The sequence below is a fragment of the Trachurus trachurus genome (assembly GCF_905171665.1).
Source record: "Trachurus trachurus genome assembly, chromosome: 3".
Lineage (NCBI taxonomy): Eukaryota > Metazoa > Chordata > Actinopteri > Carangiformes > Carangidae > Trachurus > Trachurus trachurus.
In genome coordinates this window covers 25,297,527-25,325,441 of record NC_139893.1, presented here as the reverse complement: position 1 = coordinate 25,325,441, position 27,915 = coordinate 25,297,527, and the positions used below count along the sequence as shown (strand labels likewise).

Genomic DNA, 27,915 nt, shown 5'->3' with positions numbered 1-27,915 from the left:
TTTTGCAATGTTGGGGAGAGAGAGAGGCCACTTTTTTATGGCCAACGATTAAAACAAAGTAGTTTTATGTGCTGAGGACAAAGAGCGCCGAGCCTTTTTGTGACAGTGAGTATATTTTAACTAAATTACAGTCACGCGCTTCTCCGTCACTTATTAACCAAAAAAGCTTATTAAAATGCCCTTGTACATTGAAGTGTGTGAATGCTAGCACTGTGTGAGACTCGTGTATGTGTGTGTGCCTTTGAAATAGCACACAGCACACAGGGAGGCTAACAGCGAAGCTAACAGTGCGTGTCTGCTTCCTTTAGCTCAAGTTTCGTCTGTTTCCTTCGTACGAAAGTCTCACAAGTGTCACAGCACGTTAGCGTTCGTTACTTTAGCCGGCCACATTTGACGAAGTGTCGCTCCAGTGTTTGACAGTGTGAGTTTAGGGGCTGGTGGGCTGTTTCAGCTTCACTCTGCAGGAGGAGAGAAAGTGCATGAAATATTTTTAGACCCTGACATAACAGGTGCTCATCTGAGACCGGCTGGAGCACATGTGTGACTACAGACAGACTCACACTGACTTCCAGCAGGCCTTAGCTCCGTGTGTCCATGTGATCAACTTTAACATAGTGGACTATGCGTTGTTTCATCTGGCAGCTAGCTAATACACATTATAATAATAAGACATTTCCACAAGAAGCCCGAGTGAATTATTCTTCTATCCATTAATCAAAATGTAATGCCGGTTTCTGGATTGTAGCCAGTATTTATCTCCTGGGATGAGCTCTCTCCAAATGTGCATCCTTCTGTTTTGATGTAGTCACACTGAAGAAGCAGAAGTTGGAGAAAGGGGAAGAGATGAACTGTGGTCAGAAAGTGACAAAGAGGAAAGTGTTGGATTTGCAGACATGAAAGGATTTCAACCACATTAAGCTGTGACCATTTCCCTCAGGCTCAGTTTGTAAACACAGGCACATGGTGCACGTGTTTGGAGCAGTGTCTGGGCTTATCACTGAACTAGCTAAGCTATCACACTTATCATGGTGGTCGTTTTCTCCACTTCCCCCTTTCTGCCTAATCAGCCAATTCCCTCACCAGACCATTAGTCAATAGATAAATATCAGTGTAGGAGGCCTCATGGTCAAATCCACCTTCAGATGTAAAGAGTTTAGAATGAGTTACTTATTTACAGCAGCTTTCATTTTAAAATGAAAAATATGGGCATAATTGAATGATAAGCACATGCATATACTGTGGTGTGGTCGCAGATCTAACCTGCTGTGGGAAATTTTGCATCAAATATTCTGAAATACTAATTCCAGCATCGTAAATACCAAGATTCACTGCATTGATGTGTTATTATCGTATAACTGTGTAAACTAAAGAAAAGTCAAATAATACAGAGTAAATGAAGACAAATCTGTAATGATAAAAAAAAAAAAAATGTTCTAGAGAAGCATACTAGACACTTGAGGCTGTTGTGTCTGGTGAGGTGTGAGGTGTGCGCCAAGTTTTCCAGGTGCTTCTCTCCTTGTGACAGCCAAACATGATTTTAATGTCAAAATGTTATTAATGGTTATACACTGCCCATCTTAAACAAAAAAAGAAGATTTTCAACAGTCGAGAGTTGCATTATTTTTTTTCAATTTCAAAGAATCTCAATGGGGTTCAGGTCTCTGGACTCTGTGGTCACATACATTTGACCACATTTCTTCCTTGAAGATGATGGTTCCCTCACTATACTTCCAGTTTTTAATAATGCATTGGACAGTTTTTAACCCAATTTTAGTCTCAGTCATCTCCTTAGATGTTTTATTTGCTTGATGCATGCCAATAATTTGACCCTTCTGAGACAGATTAACATCCAGTCTTCCAGCATGGTTGTTTACGAAATCAGACTACATCAGTTAGGGATAAATACGTTGTTTCCAGCTGAAACATAATCATCCATGCAGTAGGCTAAATATCCAATTGGAGGTTCTGACCTATTAGCTTAGTTAAATCTGAGTGGCCTCTGCAAAGTTAATTGTTTGATTTCAAATATGTATTATTTAGTCTATAAGTTATATAATAGTCCAATTGCTGTGTCACAGGTGCCCGGAAACGGATGAAATTGTGGAGCACTTCCATAATATGATATTATATTTTATAATACCTGTGTCCATATTGGTTGTAAGGGATCATATCTGTTAAAATGCGGTGCACCGTATAACACCGACCAGATTACAGGCTAATTCTTCTGTTCTCTGCTCTCTGCCAGGTCATGGAGGAGATCAGCAATGTGTCTGTACTCACCACGCACTCCTCCACTGCCTCCTCCTCGTCCCCATCGGTGCTGCAAGCTCTCTCTCAAACCCAAACCCAGCAGGACGTTAAGAAGGACGCCCCCCAGAGCTTTCAGCAAAAACAAGCTCCGGATTCTCTCATACAGGTGATTGAGAAGCTCAGCAAAATCGTGGAGAAGCGTCCCCAGCGCCGCTGCAACTTGACCGGACAGAAAAGAGCATTCCAGCAGGCCTCCTCTGCACGTGGAGGAGGAGGAGGAGGAGGTGAGGAGGGGGCGAGGGGGAGCAGAGGAGGCTCTCCCAGTAAGAAACCGAAGAGGAACTGTAAGGAGGAGGAGGAGGAGGCGAGTGTCGAGGAGGTAAGATTAGACGCCAGCGGTGGCGCTGCTTGTCCATCTGTGTCAGGTGACAGTAACAACAACAGCATCGCCTCCACAGAGACGGGGGGACCCGGCAACAACAAGAGGACGGTAACGTGCTATCAGTGCAGCCTGTGCTCTTATCTCTCCCAGACGCTGCCCTTGCTCAAAGAGCACCTGAAGCAGCACAACGAGCAGCTCAGTGACCTCATCCTCATGTGCTCCGAGTGTCGCTTCACCTCCAGAGACCACCGGCAGCTGGAGGAACACGTCAGGCTGCACTTCGACAACGGAGGCGACCTCAGAACGAACCCTACCCCGGCGGACGCCTGCAGTGAGGCCAAAGAGGAGGTTTTAAGAAAGCGGGATGGAGATTGGAGCGGGAGCACCGGCAGCATAGCAACCGAGGTGATTAAAAGCTCAGAGGACGGTTCCACAGCGCTACCACAGAAGAAGAAATGGTACAGCCACGAGGAGTACGGACTGTACCGCTGCCTGATCTGCAGCTACGTGTGCAGCCAGCAGCGAATGCTAAAGACCCACGCCTGGAAGCACGCCGGCCTGGTGGACTGCTCTTACCCCATCTTTGAGGACGAGGACGGGGCTCCCACGACGAGAGACGCCCAGGCCGCGGCGGCTAACCCTGCCGCGACCAGGGAGGAAATAGTCGTTCTTTCCCCAGCGCTTCAAGATAAAAAGCTCCCCACCGGCTTCAAGCTCCAGCTCTGTGTGCCATTGGCTGTCGACGGTAAACAGGATGTGTCTGTCTCTAATCCCGATGGAAGTCCAAAACCAGCGGAGGAGGAGGAGGAGGAGGAAAGCGCGTACCCCATCAAAGAGGAGCCAATGGTGGAAGTGCAGGTGACGACGGCGGAAACGGAGGCTGATGCAGACAGTAGCTCCGTCACAGACAGCTTGTTGTCATCAGCCCAGAAAATCATCAACAGCAGTCCCAACAGCGCCGGTCACATCAACGTGATCGTAGAACGACTGCCTTCGGCCGAGGACGCAGTCATGGCCGCCAACCCGCTGCTTCTCAGCCCGAACGTGGACCGAGACAAGAGCTTACTGGACGCAGAGGACGTAGAGCAGGACCGCGTAGGAGGAGCAGCGAAGGACGAGGCGGCCCTCGGCTGCAGCGCAGGCGCCACAGACAGCCAGTCGTCAGGAGCTGATATCAAGTCTACTGTTGCTAAAAGTAGCGGTGCTCCAAGGGATGAAAACATTCCTCCAGCTGGGCGCAAGAGGACGCATTCTGAGTCTCTCCGCCTGCACTCGCTGGCTGCTGAGGTCCTGGTGGCCATGCCTATGCGGACCCCAGAGCTCCCCACCTCCAGCACCAAGGTGAACTTCAAGACCATAGCGACCCAGGCCCCGTGCCCTAACACGGGCCAGAAGCTGGTAGACGTGACGACGACGGGTGGACAGAAGACTTCTGACATGGGGACGACAGCTTTATTGGAATTGGAGCTTCACAGTGAGGGCAGAGATGAGGAGCTTGAGTCCCTGGGCCTCGGGGAGGTCGATGAGGAGGGCCCCGCCACTAAAGCTGGCATCAGTCTGTCGCTGCTCACCGTCATCGAAAGACTTCGAGAGCGCTCGGACCAGAACACGTCGGACGAGGATATCTTAAGAGAGCTTCAGGACAACGCGCAGTTCCACAACGGGGCCGTGGCCGGCGTGGTCACGGGGAACGGAGCCGGGAGCTACGTGTGCACCATCCCAGGAGTGGAAGGGTTGGTCGCCGCTCCCGACGGCGGTCTGGTGGACTACATCCCGGGCAGCGACAGGCCATACCGATGCCGCCTGTGTCGCTACAGCAGCGGAAACAAGGGCTACATTAAACAGCACCTACGAGTGCACAGGCAGAGGCAGCCGTACCAGTGTCCCATCTGCGAGCACATCGCCTTGGACAGTAAAGACCTGGAGAGCCACATGATCCACCATTGCAAGACCAGGATGTACCAGTGCAAACAGTGTCCAGACACCTTCCACTATAAGGTGAGGAGACGTTCACAGCGCAGCATTACAATCTTGTTATTAAGAATAACCCTGTCAGTGCACCACTTTGTTCACTTGAACCACAGGTTCACAGGTTCACAGGTTTCCAGACTTGATACTCATTATTTTTATGAACACACACATTTTACATCAAGATTTTAGGTTTGAGTATATTTATATACCCACATGCACAACATGAGATAAGGTCACAGCTGTTCATACTGTGCTTGAAATATCTTTGGTTGTATTATGATTATTGTTGTATAAGTTGCAGGAAATATTTGATTTTCCAACAGTGTAATCAATTAACTTGATTTATTGTAGACAATTGCATTTCAAATATTTTTTATCCAGACTCCAAATAGATTTTATGCTATTAAATGATTTGTATGGCCATCATTAACATTAATATCACAATACAAAATAACTCACATAGCTGCACATTTCTTGATTGTTAGGCTCGTATCAATTTGAAATAACACAAGGGATGCTACATTGAAAGTCCTAGTATGTTTACATCACTAAAGGCAGAAGTGTGTGATAAATATAATGGTTTTAATACACAGTTCTCGAAGTTTAGTGGCTCCAAAGTTAATGTACAAACTTCCATGAAAAATCAGACAAAACCATTTATAATTGAGGACAATGCTTTGCAGTTAGCAATAATGCCTGAGGTCTTATCCGCTCGTCCGTGTCCTCCCTGATGATGCTCTCTGAGGTCTCCACTGCAGCCTCCCTCAGCTCTTGCTTGCTGTTGAGTCTTTTTAATCTGGCCTTCAGCAGGTGGACTGCAGTCATAGTGACTCATCCAGTCAAGGATACTCCACTGCTACACACTGAAGTGCTCTTTGGTTGCTTGAGCTGTATATTTAGTATCGTTGACCAGCTGAATGATGAAATGTAGTCCAGTGAATTTTGATGCATTTGGCTGAATCTGAGCAAACAGAAAGCTCATGTACCTCTGCATTCATCCTGTTGATTAACAGCCACAGAACCACCACACTGCAGTTTGATAGATAAGTAGGTGGCTTTGGGTCATGAAGTCTGTTATTTTCCCCCTCTTTCTATCATTTTTATAGAGGGTGATTTTTATTTAATCGGCCCATAGAACTTTATTGCAGCGCTCTATTGTTTTTTTAGTTACATGTTAAAAACTTTAAAACTGCAACCTGGCCCATCTGTTTTGAGGCTTGGCAGGAGATAGGTTTTGCATTTTGTGGTGTGGTTATGTTCACAAAGTCGTCTCCTCAGAAGGAAATGGCTACACCTACATCCTGCAGAACATCCTTGACTTGCTGTTCTGTCACGCAAAGGATTTCAACACACTACTTTGTCATTTTCTAATTTATCTTGTGTGCATTTGCTTTTTAAGAATGCCCTAGACTATATTTCCCTTCATCTAATATCCATCATACCATAATATCAGTTTTCTTATTTTTCAGTTTTCAAGAATCTATGCCGCTGCGCGGTTCAAACGTCATTTCACTGCTTTGGTCTATATACTCAATGCACAAATCCAATGATCTAATTATATGATTTTATAATGAACTTATCTATAGTCTTTTAATAAAATAGCTGAAATATAAAATTTGATTAGTAATCTATTCCTCATTATTTGGGCTGTGTGAAGATAGAGATATTACATTATGGTTTTCGCTCAGGTTTCATTTGTCCCTCCTTATATTGACAGACAACTGAATCATAATTCCCATGAATAATTATTCTCACCTCTCATCTGTCATTTAGGAGCTCTTTTTTGTTTACACACTAATCTTGAAAATGAGGCACAGCTGACCCAGAAATATTCAGCAGCCAAGTGTCCAATCATTTAATTTGAACATTTTAATTTGGGCCCCATTTAGCAAAGTAATAATCCCTTTGTGTCCTTTCATAATTACACAAATATAATCCAGTTCAAAATTAAGACTAGTGTCCATTCATTTATATCATATTAAATGTGCTAAACACACAGCCAGAAGAACAAAAACTGTGTAACCATACCAATACTCACAGCTTAGACTGTGTGAGAGTTGTAGTGATTAGTCCATGAGTTGATCATTTGATGGATAGAGAAGCAATTGGCAAATATTTTGATAATTTATTATTTTTCCTTTGATTCCTTGAAGGTGACATGTCAGACATTCTCAGGTTCCTGATTCATTTTCATTAAATAAAACTGCTATTGAGTTTTGGAATAGATGAAGCAGTTTGAATATGATAAATTTGCCTCTGAAAAATGCACAATTTTAACTTGTGAAAGTTTGTGGACCACAACATAATCAGCAAGTTCATAAATAATAGAAATAGATTTGGGGACTGTAGATCAGGTAATATTTTATGTTTTGAAGGCACATTTTTCAATATTAGAATAATCTTTTTCTTGGTATCTCTATCTGGAATCTTCCTGTCATCAGCTTTTCTTTCTGAGTGACTCCAAACATGAAAGAAGAGCAGGTAACACCCATGGAGGCCTTAAATTGTCTCTCTGCCACCTCTGTGAAGGAATGGACCCTGTCAGTAAGAGAAGAAAGTTGCAGTCTAGCAGTGAAAGTTTGCCTTGGTTTGATGATAATACGGGCAGAGGAGTGAAGTATTGATTCCACTGCTACCGTGGGACTCCAGGGCCGATCTACAGCAGAGATTTGGGAGTTAGGTTGAAAGAGTTGGTAATTATAAGGAGTGAAGTTTGGCCCGCTGCTAAGACATCGCTCCAGAGGTGGTATCAGTGAGTTATGGGTCTATTAGACCTACATGGTGCTACACTGAAGATCACTGCAGGGTCCTTTTTAAATGCCAACTGCATATGTTTTCATTTGTATAAACATCTAAATGGGTGTTTGTTTACTTTGTTTTCTTTACTTAGAGTCAGTTAAGAACTCATGAAAGGGAGCATCATAGTTTCAGTGGTGACACAGCAGACCTCACAGCCGTCACCGAGGCCATGGCCACAGTGGAGGAAGGTGAGCGGGTGACAGATGAAGGTAAGACATGGTTTTATGTTCTTGTTACGTATAAAGATTGGAGATTTAAATGACACTCTGGCTCCCCCTGTTGTCCTTTTAACACTTATTGTCAGTATTTGTTTTTTTAGAAATCTGTAAATGTCTTTCATCTGTCCTCTGTTGTAGAATGCGGAGTACAGAAGATGTATAAGTGTGATGTGTGCGACTACACCAGCTCCACGTATGTTGGGGTGAGGAACCACCGGCGGATTCATAACTCCGACAAGCCTTATCGGTGAGTTGTTAAGAAAACTTTGCATGACCAGTGTGACCTAAATAACAGTCACTAACCAACCGGAAGTGTCGACAGGTCGACATTTGCTGTAACTTGGGGCCAAACGCAGTTGGTGTTGGGTTTTGGTTCATCAGCATTTCAAATTCCTTCAAACAACAAAAACATAAAGTTTATAGGGAACTTAATTCAGATCAATTTATTTTATCTTAATGTTTATTTAACAGGGACGATCCATACAACATTGCCACAAAAAATGGGAAAATGTGATGCATATAAGACATCTAGCTTCAGCTAATTTGCAGTCTTTGTCATGTGACCTACAGATGGTGAAATGAAGTTGCCTATAAGATTCGTCAATGATTTTTATGAGTCTAGGTGGCACAACAGTGTTGCTCACATCAGGTACTCATATGTAGACACTTTGTACACAGTATACCCACTGCATTTGAACAGGGCAGTGCCTCCAAGAAAACACTGTCGTTGTGCTCTCACCAGAAATGATAATCACAACAGGCGACGGCAGCTGTGTGACCTGCCAGCTGCTTTGCTCTCTTGACTTGAAAATCAACATGTTATTATTCTGTGTTTGCCTCCATACGAAATGGAAATAAGGCCGCCGTCCGCGCCTGCAGTCGCTGTTTTTCCAAATAAGATGGTGATCCCTCCCCTTCTGTTATGTAGCCACCATAGCAACAATGTTTTGGTCGTTTTGAGTGCACCGTGGAGGTAGTGCACTGCATGTAGTACTTCAAAATGTATAACTTGCTAGATAATGACTCCTTGAATGTTTTATTTATTGCTCTTTGCTTGTGAAAAGGAAGGACAAGACCAGGCGAGGAAAGCATTAAGCTCTGAAGTCCAGAATATGTGTGTTTTGATAATTGGAACTGGCCCCAAAACTAAGGCAGCTACCACAAATCATTTTTTTGTACAGCTGTTTATAATCTGTTTGGTTGATCCACTGAGTAACCAAGTGAAAAGAGCATGTACAGTACATAAATAATTTATCAGGTGCAAAGTCTCCATAAATTATGGAGTACATTTTTTTTGTTTTGTTTTGACTACAGTTATTCATTTTCACTCAAAACAAAACAGATAGAAAAGTTTTCTTTTTAATGCGATATGTGTTTCAGTCAAAAAATTGATCTTCACCATAAAAATAATTTTAAAAGTCTAGAATAACTTCAGATTTAATATGTGCTGATTCACTGGCCACCTTATTGGGAAATCTAGCTCAGCTGCATGTTAACATGAATTATCACAGATATGTCTAAGCCAATCACATGGCAACGATTTAACGCATTTAGACATGTAGACATGGTCAAGATCTTCTGAATTTCAAACTGACCATCAGAATGGGAGAAAAAGTTGATTTTAAGTGACTCTGAAGGTAGCATGGTTGGTGTCAGACAGACTGGTCTGAGTAGGTTAGAAACTGTTGATCTACTGGGATTTTTACACACAACCATCAATAGGGTTTACAGAGAATGGTTGGAAAAAGAGAAACTATCCAGCAAGAGAAATTGCCTTGTTGATGAGGACAGAGGTCAGGCTTAGGTTAGGTTATGTCAGGCTACAGTAACTCAAATAAACACTTGTTAAATCTGAGGTATGCAAAGGAGCATCTCTGATCAAACAGATGGGCTCCAGCAGCAGAGGACCACACCTGTCAGCTGAGAACAAGTTCTCACAGGCTCACCAAAACTGTACAGTAGAAGTTGCCTAGATTGCCTAGTCTGATGAGTCTGGATTGCTGCGATTCAGGCTGCTGCTGCTGCTGCTGCTGCTGCTGCTGCTGCTGCTGCTGCTGCTGCTGCTGCTGCTGCTGCTGCTGCTGCTGCTGCTGCTGCTGCTGCTGCTGGTAAAATGGTGTGGGGATATTTGCTCGCCTCACATTTGGTGGCCCCTTAGTACCTTAGTAATTGAGCATCCTTTAAACACCACAATCTGAGTATTGTTGCTGACCATGTCTGTCCCTTTATGACCACAGTGTTCCCATGACTGCTTTCAGCAGGATAACCTGCCATGCAGCAAAGCTCAAATCATCTCAAACTAGTTTCTTGGACATGACGACGAGTTCAGTGTACTCAAATGGCCTCCACAGTCACGAGATCTCAATCCAGTAGAACAGCTTTGGGATGTGTTGGAACGGGTGATTTGTATCAGATGTGTGATGCTATCATGTCAATGTGGACCAGAAACCTCTGAGGAATGTTTCCAGCACCTTGTTGAATCTCTGCCATAAATAATTAAGGCAGTTCTGAACGCTGAATGATCCAACCTGGTACTAGTAAGATGGACCTAATAAAGTAGCCAGTGAGTATTGTAATTTGTTAAGGATCCTGAAACGTTGATGCTGTCTGCTGTAGATATAATGCATGACACATTGGTAGTCTTGTGAGATAATATTTTCATTACAGTCAAAGTCAAATCAAATAGGACTAAACTTACAGTAACTTCATCCTCAACATGGATTTTGTTTTCTATACTATATGGTTAAGTTCAGTGTTTAATATCTGCTTCAGATGTTCATTTACATTAAACATTTAACAAAGTTGACACCACTCTTTATTTTTGGAAACTGATTTCATGTCTGCTCTCTGGTGCAAACTGGATAAGCATTCTAGGTTTACACATAATATTGTCACACATACTATTGTCTTTATGGGGCTTGAAATATAATACATGTATTTTTTCCTTTATATTAGATTAAAAATGTAAATGTATAATAAACAAACATTAGTATAAAGTTAAAGAGGTAGAATGTATATTTGAGTGAAATATCATCCCGTGTGTTTTTGTTTTGCTGTGGTTGTGTTAGTCATCAGTTAGTGTTACATTTTGTGGATTTCACTTCCTGTTTCGGACAGAGTGAGCTGACCAAATTCTTTAGTTGCCAGACAATAAGTTTATCTTACTTTTCTGTGTCTCATGCTTTCATCTTAAAGATGTTGATTCTAGAAAGGTCCATTAGATGGCAGTAGATACTGAGTAATGCTCAGACCAGAGCAGTGATCTCACTCTGTAGTCACACCTCCTCACACTGTGCTCTCTCTCTCCCTCTTTCTCTCCCACTCCTGCTCTCTGTGTTAGCACTTGGCCTTTGAGTTAACACGTAGCTGCCATGATGCGTGAACACATATGGTTGTTTGTGTCAGCTTTTCTAACCGTACACTGTTACCAATACTCCAAGGTCAAATGTATGTATAATATACAGAATATAAGAATATACACACTGTTCTTTCTGCTCTCGAAAAGGTCAGGTGGGTGGCATTTAATTGCTTTTTTTTTTTTCTTATAAGCAGAGATCAAGCATCCTGAGAGAGCAAAAATAGAAATAGCCTTCTATATATGGTCTATACTTTGAAGATTCATGTAGATTTAATTATGTGAAATCAAGAGAACATTTCAATTTCTGCAAAGGAGAATATGCTTTTGTTGGCTGAGAAAGTGTCATGGTTAATGACACAGTGACAGGTGTTTAAGCTGAACCCGTAAACGTTGTCTATATTATCTTCCTTACACTATTGTAGTCTTGTCCTTTTGTGAAGATGACATTATTCTAGGTGCTGAATTAGGTGTGTAAGTATTCAGTTAGAAGCAGTGCAGTGGTAATGAATGCAATCTTAGTGACATGATGTGATTGTTGGTGCTGGAGAAGCTGGTTCGGGTCAGACAGTCTCCAGACTTTTTCCCCTCAGGATGGAGCCAAAAACAGACGACATACAATGAGCAGCGGTTTTAAAGACAGAAGTAACTTTTTGATGCTCAAGGTCAGATGAGAATGGCCAGACTGGTTGGAAGTTTTAGATTTGCACCAGTTAGTTCACATAACCACTCTTTACAACTGCGGTGTTTCAGAAAAGCTTCAGACTCGCCACCAAAGCCGCAGACTTGGCAACATTGGACAGTTGAAGACTGTAAAAATGGAGCCTGTTAGTACAAATCTGGGTCAGAGTCTGGCATTAACAGCATGAAACCATGAGCTCAAGGAGCCATGTGTCAACAGCCCCAGACCGCTGCTGGTGGTGTATAGGAGTGGGAAATGTTTTCTCATGACTCTTTGTGACGTTCAGACCGTGACTGATTGGTATTAATGAACTCGGTCTATCTGAGCATTGTTGCTGAAGATGTTCATCTCCTCATGGCCACAGTTTACCATCTTCTAATAGCTACTTGCTGCAGGATAATGCTCCATGTCGCAAAGCTAGTCCCTGACTGCTATCATGAAAATGAGATGAGTGAATTCAAGTGGCCTCCCCAGTCACCAGATTAGGATCCAGAGCAGAAGATTGGCAGCGCGAATAATATACAGCTAATGAGAAGAAAGCTTATCAACACGAAGCAGGAAAGTGTCCAACATCTTATTGACGAACTGGAACTATACAGTATTAGTATGGTGGTCTTAACAAAGTGCTTGGTGGGAAGGTGTATACTTCAAATGAAATGTTGACAATCCTCTTTTTGTCTTTCTATGTGAAGTCTCTGATTCCATCTAACATGACATCAGCATCTACAGTATGTACGTGCTGTAATGCAGGTTGATGTACAGTACTTACAACATACTATTATAAAGAAAGACATCCAGGCGTGAATTGAATCTGGTCTCTAGGTGCATTTTCTGCTCTATGGTCTGTTGCCTTGGGATCGTATCCCAGCCCACTGGATTTGAAATGGGGAAGAAAAGGACTTTGAGGTTTAAGAGCTGACTTTCTGCTTTAACTGCTCTCATTTCCCTCAAATTAAAGCTCAAAGTCACCACTTCACCTTCATAAGCATTGTTTTGTTCCTGGTCCACCATGTTGGAGTACAGAACAAACATGGCAAAAATGTGCCATGTGCAGTTTGTACTGTAATGCAGAGTCCATCTGCACTGTGTCTGTATGGTCACATCACTGTGTGAACAGATTATCTAATGTGTGCCGGCAGTGCATATTATCATCTGTGAAAAGCATGTAGTAGTGCACAGTCACCTGCTACGACATGCATGCAGTGGTTTAGTAGTTACAGTGTACAGTGTAGAAGTGACATCTGTAATACTGATTAATGTAGCAGAGGATTTAAAGCAGTACCAGACCAGTAAGATCCTATCTATCCATCTTCTATACTTTTTCTATAATAATAATGTTTCTTAATGCTGCTACAATCAGATGCCGAAACATTTCCATGTAAAGTGGTCACTGTGCAGCATTGTGCTATGTAGCGGTACTAGTACTGCCAGAGACCTTGGTATACGTATGTGATGCACAAAGTCTCGTGGGTGTTGTTGATCATAAATCTTTTCTCACAAGACCTACTTGCCAGTTGTTAATGTACATTGAGAGGAATGAATTTGGCTGTATAATGATGAGACTGTATCACATTTGCATTGATTAGATGCAGGGCTCCTGGTACAGTAGAAGCTTGAAATGTCTGTGATTTTATTTCAAGTCAAAGCGGCGATCCCAAAGCCTTCACTGCTGCTCGTAGCCTCCAGTTACTGGTGGCAACAGCCAGAGTGGTTTAATACTACAGGTCAGAATTCTGGAGGCAGCAAAACAAAGTCTTGTTTTAATAAAGAAGTCAGGCAGTAATTGGTCTTTTCCCGTCATACTGTGAGTAACAGTGATGCTGCGCGTGGCAATAGTCTGAGAACAGCAGGACATAGTGATAGGGGTTTGTTACTGGACTGAGAAGTTGAAGGTGTGCAGGCTGTTGCCTGCAGCTCTTCATCTAACAGCTCTCTGTGGCTGCTCCTTCTTGATCCACTGTCCGCAAAAGCTCAAAATGGCCCTTGTCTTGTTTCGTAAACACATTTTTGATAGATAATAGCCTTATCTGCTAAACTCCCTGACACATTGCACTGTGGTGCCTGTGATTACTTCATAATTAACATTTTTGTTTTGCCACATAAAAGCTTTTAATGTGAAACTGCAGCAGTAGAAAATGGTCAGTTTTCATTAGCAGCAGCTCAATGTTTGATTCAAGTGACTCCATTCATAATACTGCTGATATAATACTATATCACTGGGTCGTATGCATAGTCATTACTGTGTACCTGTGTTGACTTGTTTTATATATTTTTGGGGCTTCTTCACCTTTAATGGATAGGATAGTTGAGAGAGAGAGACAGGAAATGGGAGGCAGAGAGGGGGGAAAGACACGCAGGATAGGGCCACTCGGTGCGGGATTCGAACTTTTCCAGACACTGTAGGAGAACCTACTGGTGGCCAAACTTTGAAACCTCCCTTTTTATATTGTTGTTTATATGGTACTATGTTTTTTATTTGTCCGTTACTTTTTTGGGGGGGGTTATTTGATTCCCAGTTAATTAGTGATGCTTTGATTCCGCACTGTGCTGTACAACAAAAAGCATTTATTTTTAAATGAAGGACCTTGCTAATTTATAGACCATTATCATATGATATTAGAGGTGGAAATATTCTGTATTCAGATTGTGATATGTGGTGGAATTCTAAAGCAATAATTACATTTTTCTCATTGAATTAGGCAAATGTTAATCAATTGATCACTTTTTTTTTTTTTTTACAGTGAATATGAAGCTGTATCTAGTTCGTTTACCTTACTGTTGCGGCAGCAAACTGGGAAACCGTTAACCTGGCACGGTGCTAATTAATTCCACCTCCAAATCTCACTGATTACAAAATGTTTATCACTGTTCATTTAATCTGTAGAATGGTAAACAAGATTTTTTCAGTTATATGGGGGATTATTTTATCTTCTATTTCTAGTTTGAGTCTCAGCTCATAACTTAACGGAAAATGCTCATAAAGCTTCTTGCAACTGCTCTTGTACATCCATGGCCGACTGCACGTGTATGCAGACTTGATTCACCATCGTAACACATAACCTCCATATTTCAATATTGATTCTTTCTGTATCACGTGCTTGAGTTCCCTTCAGGCAAGGCCACTTTATTTTCCAGCTACACGTGACAGGCACATGCACATTTAAGTACCTTTTATGTTAACAATAGTAATTTGTTCCATCTTTTTATTCTGTATCATCTACAGGACAGTGTTGTTAGAATTTTTATCAGCCCTTGAATTATTGTTGTTGTAGAAGCAATGAAACAGAAGGAAGCTGATCACCATGAATTACAATCAAAATTATAAGAAGTAATAATGGTTTGGTTTTGAATTTGCAAATGTATTGCATAATGATATTGAAATTAAATCAAATTAATATTAAAGATTAGACTTTTTTCCATTTTTTTCTCTTTTCCCCAGAAATTCTTCTTCGTTTTGGTCACATCTGTCTCTTCAATATTCTAGCCTCCGTAAATCCCATATTATAAAGTGCAATTCTTAGTCTTGTGTTTTATTTTATTGAAATGCTGTGCAAATGGCGGTGAGTTGAGTGTAGCCTCTGTTTACAGACCTTGTATTTGCCTCTAAGCAAGAAAGAATCCAGTTTCATCTTCGATTGCAGCAAAGTGCAACAAAGTAGAAAACGATTTATTCATATTCTTTAAGCAGCAGTTTCCTTTCTGTTGTCTTGTAAATCCCTCATCTCCCTCCAGGCTACGAGTGTAAAGAAGCTTCATGATGGCCTCAAACGGCAGCTTGTTAAAATAGCCGCCGCTCTATATCCATGTTCTCTCATCTCTGGTCTACTTTTTTTTTTTCCTTCTGCCAGGTGTTGCAGCTGTGATTTTGCCACCACTAACATGAACAGTTTAAAGAGCCACATGAGGAGGCACCCTCAGGAGCACCAGGCTGTGCAGCTGCTGGAACAGTACAGGTGAGAAACATCAAACACCCACTCACTACAGAGGGAGACATGATAAGAATGACCACAGGACCTCTGAGGTGAGGGTTGAGGAGCTGCTGGGTTTATCTGAGTCTGTGTGGATCTCACCCCACAGTGGCACCAAGAAGTCTGTGAAGAACAAACACTGTGTGCTTAGGCTCATAGCACACAAATAACTATAGTTTTGCATGTTTTGTTTTTTTTATATTGAAAAACAGCCAGAAAACAGTCCCAGTGCTAGTGCACAAATTAAAGCCAAACCAGTGGAACCTCCTGATCAGACGCGCACAATGTTCAGCCATATTGTTTGGATGTCTGGCGTGAGCTTCTCCCCCCAGGTCATTTCACAGCATGGGCTCAGGTCTGGCACCTGACTGGAATTTTCTGCGTGTGAATTCTGCAGTGGGTGATCAGACAGTGTTGGGCAGTGCTTGAAGCTATTGTTAGAAAGGGGTGGGTTCTCTGTGGCATCACTGATCCCTCTGCATTGTTCATTCAAAATTGTCTTAACTTGGAGGGTTACCACAGGACTAAATTGTTGCTTTTTGTAGACAGTTTGTCAGTGTGGCTTGATGAATATCTATAACTGCAAAAAAAGAAAAACCTAACTCAATTAATTATTTATTTTATTTATTTTCAGGTTAAAGGGACAACAAGGAGTTTTGGAAAAGCGAAGTGTTTTCACACTACATTAAAGCAGAAGTGAGTGGTCCGGTCGTTTTCGCTAATGCTGCGTTCCAGGCAGGCTTTTGAAATCGTAAATTACAGCTTCAAGTCACAACTTACGACTTTGTAGCGTTCCAGGCAACCCACTCGTGTTTTTCCGACCTGTTTTACCGGTGAAAGTCACTATAACGGCTACTCGTAACTTCCGACCGGTGAACTCGTACCAGATCGAACTGGTACCACTTCACGGTCGGAGAAATACGAGTTTCCTTGAACGCACCGTAACAGTCCTCGTCGCTACGTCACCACATTCACAGCGTTCCTTGGCTGCACACACAGCCCTGCATGCCGTTCTCTCTCCTCATTGGATAAAAACTGTAGGATACGATAAATGTTTTCTCTTCGGCTCAGAGCAGAGCAGAGGGACTGAGAGACCCGTGTTTCGGTCCAAACACTCTATGTAAGTGATTGCTGTCGGAAGATATAACTATTTAAGACTTATATTAACACAAATATATCACTCACTTCTGCTTTAATGAGCCTCCGCGCGCACCGTAGAATTCTTCGACCGGCGCAAGACGGACTCATGTTTTCATTCATCAAGAATTAAAGTCAGAGGTTCAAAGAGGTTCAGTTACCGTCGTAGTCCCGACCATAAACAGCAATTCGGTGGCGTTATTCTCATGAGCGTCCGCGAAACCGAAAGTAAGGAAACGCTGGTCGGCTCGCCCAGCATTTCCGCCACCACTAATAATAACAAAATAACGATAGAGACAAAACGATATATTTATCGAAAATGGAGCCATTAACAAGTGTGGGTAGCGTAGATTCATCCATATTAACGTGAGACTTTTTTTATAACCAAATAGAAACTCCTCGTTGTCCCTTTAACAAGACAACAGTTAATGCACACCTCCAGTCTTGTTTCTTTGAATGAACTCTAGGTTGACTAACTTCGGACTGTGCCTAGCTGTAATTGCTGTCATTAGCTGAGGGGTTCACAACGGGTCTGGAAATTATTCAGACCACCGTCAATTTTTCACCATTTGTTATGTTGCAGCTTTATGTAAAAATAAATAAAATTAATTTTTTTCCCTCATCAATCTACACTCACCACCCCAGCAAGACGGCACAAACCCAGAATTTTTGAATTTTTTGCAAATTAATTAAAAAAGAAAAACTGAAACATCACCTGAACATAGAGTAAGTATTCAGACCGTTTGCTGTGACACTCCTGTAGGTCATTCAGGTGCCGTCAACTTCTTTTGTTCTTTGAGTTGGTTTTAAAGGGACAACGAGGAGTTGTTTTCACACTACATTAACCATGAGCCTCCGCGCGCACGGTGAAATTCTTGGACCGGCGCAAGACGGACGTCTTGCCAAGAATGTTTTCATTCATCAAGAATGAAAGTCGGAGGTTCAAAGACGATCAGATACCGCCATAGTTCCGACCATAAACGGCGATTCGGCGGTGTTATTCCCATGACCCGCCACCGGGCAGCGTCCGCAAAATCGAAAGTAGGAAATGCTGGTCGGCTCGCCCAGCATTTCCACCACTAATAATAATAACAAAATAACGATAGAGAAAAAGCGATATATTTATCGAAAATGGAGCCATTAACAAGTGTGGGTAACGGAGATTCATCCACATTAAGGTGAGACTTTTTTATAACCAAATACAAACTCCTCATTGTCCCTTTAAACCTTTATTTAAGTCCAGCTGTGTTGAATTAAGTAGTTTGGACATGATATGGAAAGGCACACACCTGTCTAAATAAGGCCTTACAGCTCATTCACATATCAGAGCAAAAATGAGAGTCCTGAGGTCAAACTGCCCCAAGAGCTCAAAACAGAACTCTAGCAAGACACAGATCTGGGGAAGGCTCCAAAAATATTCTGGTGCACTTATTGTTTCTAAGAGCATAGTGGCCTCCATCACTCTAATGGAAGAACTTTGGGTCAACCAGAGAGGTAACCTAGAACCCAAAGTTCGCTCTGGCTGAGCTCCAAAGATCCTGTGTGGAGATGGGAGAAAGTTCCAGAAGTCAACCATTTCTCCACCAATCTGGGCTGTATGGTAGAGTGGCCCGACGAAGGCCTCCCCTCAGTCATGAAAACATGAAAAGGCTGCATAGAGTTTTCAAACAACCACCTAAAGGCTATGAATAACTCCATGCAGCCTTTCATGTGTCTTTCACTTTGGAGAGGCTTTCGTGATTGATGTTTTCAATATGGAAAAGAACAGAATGATGTCTTGTGTTAGTATAGAAATAAAGATCTGATCATATTTTAAGATTTACATTTAAATGTAAGTTCAGATCATTCTTTCTTGCCACTGTGTTAGTGACCTCATGTGTGCACTCTCACGGTCCCAGCAGGCTGGGAACTTGAGAAATAGACTCCTGATTGCGAGGTCAATGGCTGGTGGATGGAGGGAAGGAATGAGAGTGAATACATGATCCTTCATAAAATGTGAAATGTCCTCAGCCCTGAGTCTCACACTGATTGCTGATTGCCACTTCACTGAGTACCTGTGCTGTGTGCACCACGAACATTAGCACCTTCCACCCTGAAATGCATGTTTCCATACAGTACAAATGGCACCGACATGGCCGTTCCTTCGTCCATTAAAAGGGCTCTCAAGTTACTGCCCTTTGATAATGTTGTGGACTTATTCTGGATCAGACAGAAAAATAGAGTGGGGATGCTGAACTGTAGCTCAGACAGATTTCTAAGAGATTGGTCAAAACTGAGGCAACTGAGGACAATATCCTGACTTTTAGTTCATCTTCACTCTTGCAGCTCAGTTAATTTGGTCGAGACTTAGAAAAAAATGATGCCCTGTTATCTTTAGTTCAGGTTTGTGCTGACTCTTGGTTTGTTTGTTTTTAAAGTATAAAACTGGTGACTGATATTTAGTCAGACTGCAGCTTATTGATCATGAGGGTTACTAGCCCAGAATACAGCTGTAATGAGTGATGCTAGAAACGGGATAAAGAGGTGTTTTGTGCCGCAAAAAATTAAAAGATGTGCAGTTTTTCCCACAGGTTGGCAAGCACAATGTGGCGGGGGTCGTATCGTCCGACGGGGGGTACGAGTTTCGCTTTTACCGTGTCATGCATGCGTGCTTCTCTGTGTGTGTGAATGCCAATAACGGAGGATTAATCTATGCAGAGATGAAATGTACGGAACTGCCAAAAGTCGAAAAATCTATTCGTGGCGGACGTAATTCATTTGTGGCGGGCCGCCTCGAATAAATTAATGTGTGGGAAACACTGATGTGGGCTAGCTTCTGTGTGGACGCTGCTTATCACACTCTCCCTGCACTTAAAGCAGATGTAAGCGGAATATTTGTGTTAATATAAGTCTTAAATAGTTATATCTTCCGACAGCAATCACTTACATAGAGTGTTTGGTCCGAAACACGGGTCTGTCAGTCACTCTGCTCTGCTGTAAGCCGAGGAGAAAACTTATTGTATACTTCCTTGTATCCTACAAGCTTTATCCAATGAGGAGAGAGAACGGCATGAAGGGCTGTGTGTGCAGCTAAGGGATGCGCGTGAATGTGGTGACGTAGGGACGAGGACCAATAGATCCATGACGAGGGCGGGAACTGCTAACTCCATCGGCTGACAAGAAGTTAGCCAAAACGACCGGATCGCTTACTTCTGCTTTAAGTTATATATAGATGCTGTATACACAGACTGCTCCCTTGACAGTTCGCATGGACTTATTAATAGTTCAGCTTCTGACATCATGCTAAAAGCACACATCAGTTATCACACAGTCCTGTGGTTGGACCTACATCCAGTAGTAGGTAGTCTCATAGGCGGCGCTAGGGCAGAAGGAATGGGGAAGCTACGGGACAAAAAAAAAAAAAGAAAAAGAAAAAAGAAAGTCTTTACCCAGGCAGATATACTGTATATAGTTTTGATGTTCATCAAACTGAGATGCAGCAGAATGATTCTTTTCATTCTCTACTTGTTTTTTTGTTGTTGTTTTTTTGCTGTTGTAGTAGCCCATAATTAACCTAATCAATGTTCTTACCCTAAGCAGCATACGCCACGGGGCGTTTGTGTCATATTTCTCAACTATTTCTTCAGGTTTAAATCCTCTTAGTTGTCGCTCTCGATGTACAGAAGCAACAGAGTTGACAGTAGGCCTATCTGCTGTGCCATTGTCCTCGTCCAGTTGCGCAACTGCTGTATCGCTGAGAATGTGCGCTCACACAGGTGTCCAGAGGTAGGCTGGTGACTGGAGGAGGGAGGCAGCAGGTGTCCGGGCGGTCGGGGCTGCTGTCTGGACGTAACTTAGGCCAGTGACTGGAGGAGGGTGTGCGCAGGTGTTCGGGGGGGCGCGGCTGTCCGGAGGTAGACCGGTGACTCGCGGGCAGTGGCCGGTATCCGGGGGGGGAGGCAGCCGGTGTCATGATGGAGGCCAGGGGCAGGAGAGAAGGCGGCAGCCGGTCGTGGAAGCATCGCGGTCGGCTTCATTGCTGCTGCTTCATGGGACTCTCGGACTCGTTAATTTTGATATTCAAAAACCTTCTAATGTCCGTTTTACCGGGCTTTTTTCTTTTAATTTCGCTGGACTGTCAGTGACTAGCATAGCGAGGCAAAGGGGTAAGCTTCTACGCTGCGCGTTGTAGCTACGCCGTGTGTACGTAATGACGCAGGTAACCAGTCAAATACCACTGAAATAAAAAATAAATAAACCATCGACATAGATAATACTTTAAAAATGTGTGTTTTAATGTATTTCCCACCTCTTTCTAAAATATAATTTAAAAACAACAACGAAAAAAAAAACATTATTTAATTTTTACATTTTATTATTTGTGATGATTTTATTTTATTTTCTGTGACAATCTAGGGGAAGCTAAGCTTCCCTTAGCCTATTGATAGCGCCGCCTATGGGTAGTCTGGGTCTGGTTGTTTTGTCTCACTCCAGCCCAGATATCCAGATGTGTCCACAGCATACCTGCATACCTGTGTTGCCATGGTTTTGGGTCACCAGTTGCAACGTACCTGTCTTTTCGTATCTTGAGTACCTTCTACCGTACCTTCAGCACAAAATTGACTCTGGCATCAGCGTGATGCCAAAATATCACATTGAAAACATCAAGACTGGTCCTTGATTTCTCTTTCAAACATTTTACAGCAAGTAACCCGATCTGCCAAGACCTTGTCCACTCAGCCGTTGTGGGAAATGAGCTTCTTTAACCCGGATGATATTTGCTGCTTCAAGCATTTGGGTAGTTGATAAAAAAATGACCCGTAATTCTTTTAATTTTGACAAATGACTTCAGCAGCGGGCTGTAAATCCTATTTCTGCCCTGCACTCTTTGTCTCTGTCTCTCAGGCTTAGTATCCCCTGTGGAGTGTTGAGTCAGGATGATTCCTCTTGATAGAAAGTAGAAGAAGGATTAGCAGAACCTCTGTATGCATATTAAATCAACTTGGACTTGATCCGCTCTCACTCTGTTGCTCGTTTCATCCCTTTTTTTCCCTCTCTCTTTTCTTTTTCCACCTCTCTTTCAGGTGCTCTCTCTGCGGCTACGTGTGCAGTCATCCTCCGTCGCTCAAATCCCACATGTGGAAGCACGCCGGAGACCAGAACTACAACTACGAGCAAGTTAACAAAGCCATTAATGAGGCCATCTCTCAGAGCAGCCGGTAAACACATCATTCACTCTGTCAGGTTTTTGGATTTGTACATACCTGCGGTGGCCGGTCTTGGCAGTGTGACCACATTCATTCATATTGAAATACATTTATACAATAAATAAAAAGAACAACCTTTTAAATGAAACAAAGGTACAGCCCCTGTCGTCTATAGATGTGTGTAAATGTCTTGTAAGGAAATAAACACATTAGGAAGATGTAGGTCTGTTCTTCAAGGGTGTTTTAACGTGTAACAGCAAAAAATGTCCAAATGTGTAGATGGTGAGAAAAACTTTGAATAGTGTACGTGACCTTGTGCACTCACCAATCAGGTAGATATGCTTTAACACTCGTTATGGTAGTATTACGATGATGTGATTTATTTCTAATTTTCATAAAGCCCCTTCGAAAAGGAAGCTTTTATATTTATTTTACTGAGCAGATTGTTTGAACCTGTTATACCAGTGATACACATGATTCTAACAAACCTGAGAAAGATGTAGTGTGGCAGCAATGATTCCCAGATGCCAAATACACAGTGCATCGTAGGCATAATGTTTTGTTGGCAGGAAGCAACTTTATTAATCTGTCACACTTTAAGTGACAGATAATATAAAGTATCATGTCACTGTAAGGTATTTTCCCCGCTCTCTCAGCAGTGCTCTGGTTATTTAATCTTGCCTTCATTTGCTATATGATCTTTTATTTTTCCCCAGAGCTCCTCAGAAGTTGTCCGCAGTGCTGGAGTCGGTGGTGGAGCGCCCTGCGGTGGCCCAACCCTCTAAGGACAGAGTAAAGGCCCCTGTGGAACCAATGCCAACGCCCACACTGACGGCAACAACTGCAGTTGACCTGGGTGTGGACAGCTCAGTGGCCCTTACCCCACCCACCACAGACCCTTCACAGGGGCCCGGTGAATCTCCAAGCCCCCAGGAGACGGACCGTGCACAGCTCCACCTCCAGTCCCAGAGCCAGCCACGCCCATGCCAGGCCCCCGTCCCGGGCCCCAGTATGGAGTACTGTGTGCTCTTGTTCTGTTGCTGCATCTGTGGCTTTGAGTCCACCAGTAAAGAGCGGCTGATGGAGCACATGAAGGAGCACGAGGGAGACATCATCAGCATCATCCTCAACAAGGAGCAGCAGCAGCAGCAGCCGCCAGAAGTACAAGCTAGCCTCCAAACAGCAGAGTGAGACTTTCCCTCCCCTCCCTCCCTTTCTTAATTTAACACTGACACTGTTCTCTGACAGTGATCTGCTGCCCACAGAACTATTTCATTATGTTTCTTTACCTCAAGGTGGTTGCGGTGGCCGCAACATAGTAGTTAACTCTCCTGTCATCTGTCTGCACGCTCTGCGGTTGGGTAAGCTGTGGTGTCAGAGGGTTACGACTGTCAGGCAGCGACAACTAATCTACGACGCAGACACCTTAAATGGGTGTCAAGAAAAATGGTGAAATGATTTTCTGAGCGGCATGTCCTTTGAAAGGAACATTAAAAAACATAAAACAATGTTAGCTGTTAAGATGTTTAATATTTGTATCAAATAATTTGACATTGGAGACACAAAGTGTGTCTGTAGGGAAGCGACGTAGACTTCAAGGGACAAGCCTGAGCTCGAACCCAAGTAAGATTTTTACAGGGACAGTTCATACCTCACAAAACCACACAATCCCTCACTAGAGAAAACAGATACGCAAATTTTTCAGTCTAATTCATGTATCGACTGTAAGGCAGCTCTTTCATTGCTACTGTAATATTTAACGTATTTAATTCGACACCGTTGAGGCTCTAGCCTTGTTGAGGAGGTACATGTGCAGACTCACCAATGCCTCAAGGCATCTATCACAGCTTGAATATGATTTAATATTTATCAGGTTTTAATGCATGGTAGTTTCCGTTATGCCAGTTTAGAGAAGCAAATGTTTATTGTTATTTCTTTTTTTTTGTTCTGTTTTTATTTGTTTGAATGAGTGACTGTAATTTTTACTCGTTGGATTGTTGATGGTGTCTTTGGAGGAAAAAGTGATAGTTCTCAGAGGAGGAGTGGAAGTCGATCAGAGCAAAGCATGTATTGGTCTTTGATGGCCGGTCTGCGGGAGACAGAGGTGTTTGGGTTTGGCTGACAAAAGCAATGATTAAAAGGGAAGTTAGTGTAGTTAGGGCTGTTGTTGTTTCAATTGTAAGGTGCCTGGATATTTTTGAAAGCAGGAATATGTTATATTGAATCAGACACACCTGTTTTCACATGTGATTGTGGTGCTTGGCAGTGCACACATGATAGGTTCATTGAAGGTCTAGTCTTTTTTTCTTTTTATAGCCCATTGCCTATATGTTGTATATATTAAATTTTTTAACGTAATTATTACTCGTTTTCTTGTCAGCATTAAAAAAAAAAAAAAAAAAAAAAAACTTTATAGTGTCAAACACAGCTTGAAACGACTGTTGTCCCAGGTGAAAGACATGCCTAAAATAAAAGTTTGGAAGGTGACATGTTTTTGAATTTCTTGGCCTAGTTCAGAAGTGTCATGTAATAACTGCAGCCCTGATATAAAATCACTCAGAGATAAACCAGAAACGTTGATCAATGAAAACTTTTACTATGATTGATTTTCTCTGAGTGAGTGGCGACTAATATCGTTTTCTGGTCCCCCACCGTCCAGAAAGCATTTTACAACAACCAAAATACATCTCGCACTTTAATGTGAAGTCACATTAAACTAACCGTGTCATTCATTTAGGACACAAATGAGAAAAATAGCCAATTCTTTCATGTTGATGAGCACTGAGCCTTCTGTGTGGATCACGTACAATAAGTCAAAAATGAACAGAAATGGAATCAGATCTAAGATAAAGTTTATTCCTTTATGGCCAACAATCGGTTCTCAATCAGACGTCAGTGTGTCACGTTAATTCATCAGTATGCCATCCCTCCCTCACAGCCACACAGAGACTGAGGAAATTAAGATAAAATGGAATATCCATAATTCATGCCCCCCACACCCCACCACCTTACATAACAACTTGAAATGATGTCTGTGCGTGTGTGTGAAGCATAGTGGATAAAACAAAATTAAATCTCTATCTCAAAGACCTGCTACCTGGCCTGGAATTCTCATTATCATAGCAGATAATTATTGTCTGACTTTTTTAGTTTACAATCCTACGTGGCAGAATTAAGGAGGACGGTGACATTTCTGAATTTGGAAAAAAAGAAAAAGTGCCACCCCACACCCTCAGATGAACATGGTATGCATTTAAATGAGCTGTGAGCAGAGACCAAGCCACACACAGACACACCTCATCCCCCACCACTCTTCTTCTTTCTGTTATGTTGGATCCTTCCTTTAATCTGACAGATCATAATTATTCACTTCCACAAATGAATAAATGAGTACTGCTTTAAAGGATAAATCTGGTTTCACCTGGATTTTATTTTCATACTTCTGGCGATCATTCCTGTGGGTCAGTAACGCTGTATTCATTAGGTCGATGCCGGAGTGGGGCTCACTTTCTCAGACAAAAAACAACGTCAGCAGCATTAGCTTTATTGTGTCAAATGTAAAGCTCCAATTTTTGTTAGAAGAGAAAATGACAACGTCCTTGCCTTCAAGCAGTTACACAAACTTTCTGGGAAGTGAAACCAAATTATCTGTTGTAAACATCCTCATGTTTACAACCCAAATTCCTGATTTCTGTGAGAAGAATATCAGCAGGGTGCAGGGTATTTTGGATGCCTCGAGTCGTTTCTGGTTGTACGTTATGTACTAATAAAGTGGTTTTGCTAGTTTGTTTATAACCCCTCTATTTGTGCTTTTTACCCGTTGCACATTGTTGTGGTAATTATACCACACTCTAAGCTATTGAATAAGACTGCCAAAATAGTTTTGCTAATTGTCAACAAAACCCTTAAAAGTTGGTGTATAAAGTTTTACCATAATCAATAGAAATAATCGCTAAGGCCACAAAAAATACCACCCAACTTGTACTGAACACACATAACTTAATGACTGTGCAATGATGTATTAATAGGGAATTTGGTATTAATGAGGACTGTGAAGGTTTCACACCACGGACTGCAGTGTTGGCCCAGGCCTGCAAGATCTGGTAGTCACGGCCTTCTTTACTGATTCCAAAGAAGCCTACGACAGCGGTTCCAAGTAGATACCCCGGTGGTAATTGGATGTAGGTCAAGTGGGGTTTTGCGGACAGTGTTGTGTCCCTCTCGGTGTCACAAATTGCAAAAGTGTGTCAACACAGCCTGCAGACACTTCAAGCATAAGAAGTTTGTGTGTGGTTACCTCTTCCAGACCATCCCCATCTGCTATAGCTCTATTTTCCTCTGTCAGTTGTGATTTACACCACAACTACAGACTCGTATATGTGTGCCATATTAAAATCGATAACCTCCAACTGTCAAAGAAACAATTGTTTTTTTGTTGTAGTTTCTTGTGCCTTTATTTGTGTTGAAGCTAGAAGTTTGTCCTCTGCCAAAACTTAAGTCGGATATCTAAATGTTCTGTCAATAGACCCAGATTTCATTTTAACAGTGAGTTAGTCATTCTGAAATGGGAGCAAAAATCTTGGATCACCTCAGTAGATTTTTCATAGTGACAAATCCATATTTTCTTTGTATTTAGCTGTTTGTTTGGAGTGAGTAGTATCAGTATATGAAACAGCCCTTTTCTTATATTACCATATACTTCTTAAGCTGGTAATGATCTCAGACAATTGGTAGTGTGTTTTTAAGTATGTACATATGTAGATGAAGACTGAACAACCTAAAACTGAGTTTTTTAAAGAAAATCTATCTATTTTTAATAATAAAAAGCAAACAATTGAGGCAAAAAAAACTACAACTTTTAGATTGAATTTAGATTCTGTTCTTATTTACTCCCAGTCTGTTTGAGGAAACTGACAGTTGTAAGCTAAATAAGCCGAGTGTATTTAAACCAAAGGAGGTGGAAATGTTATATGTCTGTCCTGATCAGTGTATTTTCACTTATACTCAACTTTGTAATGGAGTTTCAAAATGGAATGTCTCAGACAGCAGTGTGAGGCTTGCTTTATGTTTATTTATTTCTAGCACATCATAGGTGGTATTATGTCACTACTACATTGTATTTTTGGTAATAAAGGCTGAATAATAAACGACTTTGTCTTTGTCTCAAGTGTCTGAGTAAGGAGCTGCAGTGATATTTGTAATACATTTTTTTTTTTAAATAATACATATTAGAGCTCCCATGTGCTTGTTTTTTGTTTTTTTTATGATAAAGCATCTCCATGATCTGTATTAATACCTCAAAAATATCAAAGCTTCACTCCACAGAGAAATGCACACCTGTATTCAGAAACTGAACTAGCTGTCAGGACTATAAAGTCACAGCTCTCAGCTATTACTGCATGCCATCCCCACCTGGGGCCACCATCCTAACTTGCAGAATTTGGTTCCTTAGAGCTTATACCTAAAATCTGTACATTTTTTGCTCAGTAAACAATCAATTAGAGAGCCACCTCATTTCCAATTGGCTCACCAACCTGTTGTCAAATGGAGCTCCAGAGAGAAACCTGAGAGAGGAGACATAAAACTACAATAATGGTGTTTGGTTCTTCAAACCACAAATATGTCTTATGGATCAGCACTTCAAATAAAACCCTGTGAAACTGTCAAATAAGGGGCCTTTACACAGTTTAGATAATAATCAGAAACAGCTTAGATGGTATCTGAACTCATGGAAGAAATTTGACGCCTGCTCTCATAGAAGTTGCACATCATAAATTGAGCTGCGAGTACCAGTGGAATCTCTGAAATAAATCAGTGCCAGCTCAAGTGCACAAACTGAGAGAATATAAATTGTTTAATATAAATAAAAGACAAGTGAAGTCAGCGAATCTGTCAGTGTATGTGAGCACTTAATACAGCTGAAACAGTACTTTGAAATGTCAAAGGAAAAGCCTGTCTGGTTGTTAG

General features: G+C 42.0%; 1 protein-coding gene across 1 annotated transcript; it reads left to right on the top strand.

The window, feature by feature from the left end:
* znf507 (zinc finger protein 507) lies at positions 1-27,025 on the top strand. The gene is made up of 7 exons (XM_084001756.1): positions 1-105; positions 2,246-4,630; positions 7,494-7,611; positions 7,759-7,867; positions 15,506-15,610; positions 21,826-21,960; positions 22,665-27,025. The coding sequence occupies exons 2-7, from the start codon at positions 2,249-2,251 to the stop codon at positions 23,137-23,139; spliced, it is 3,324 nt and encodes a 1,107-aa protein (XP_083857882.1). The 5' UTR covers positions 1-105; positions 2,246-2,248; the 3' UTR covers positions 23,140-27,025.
* Positions 27,026-27,915: the final 890 nt, after the last annotated feature.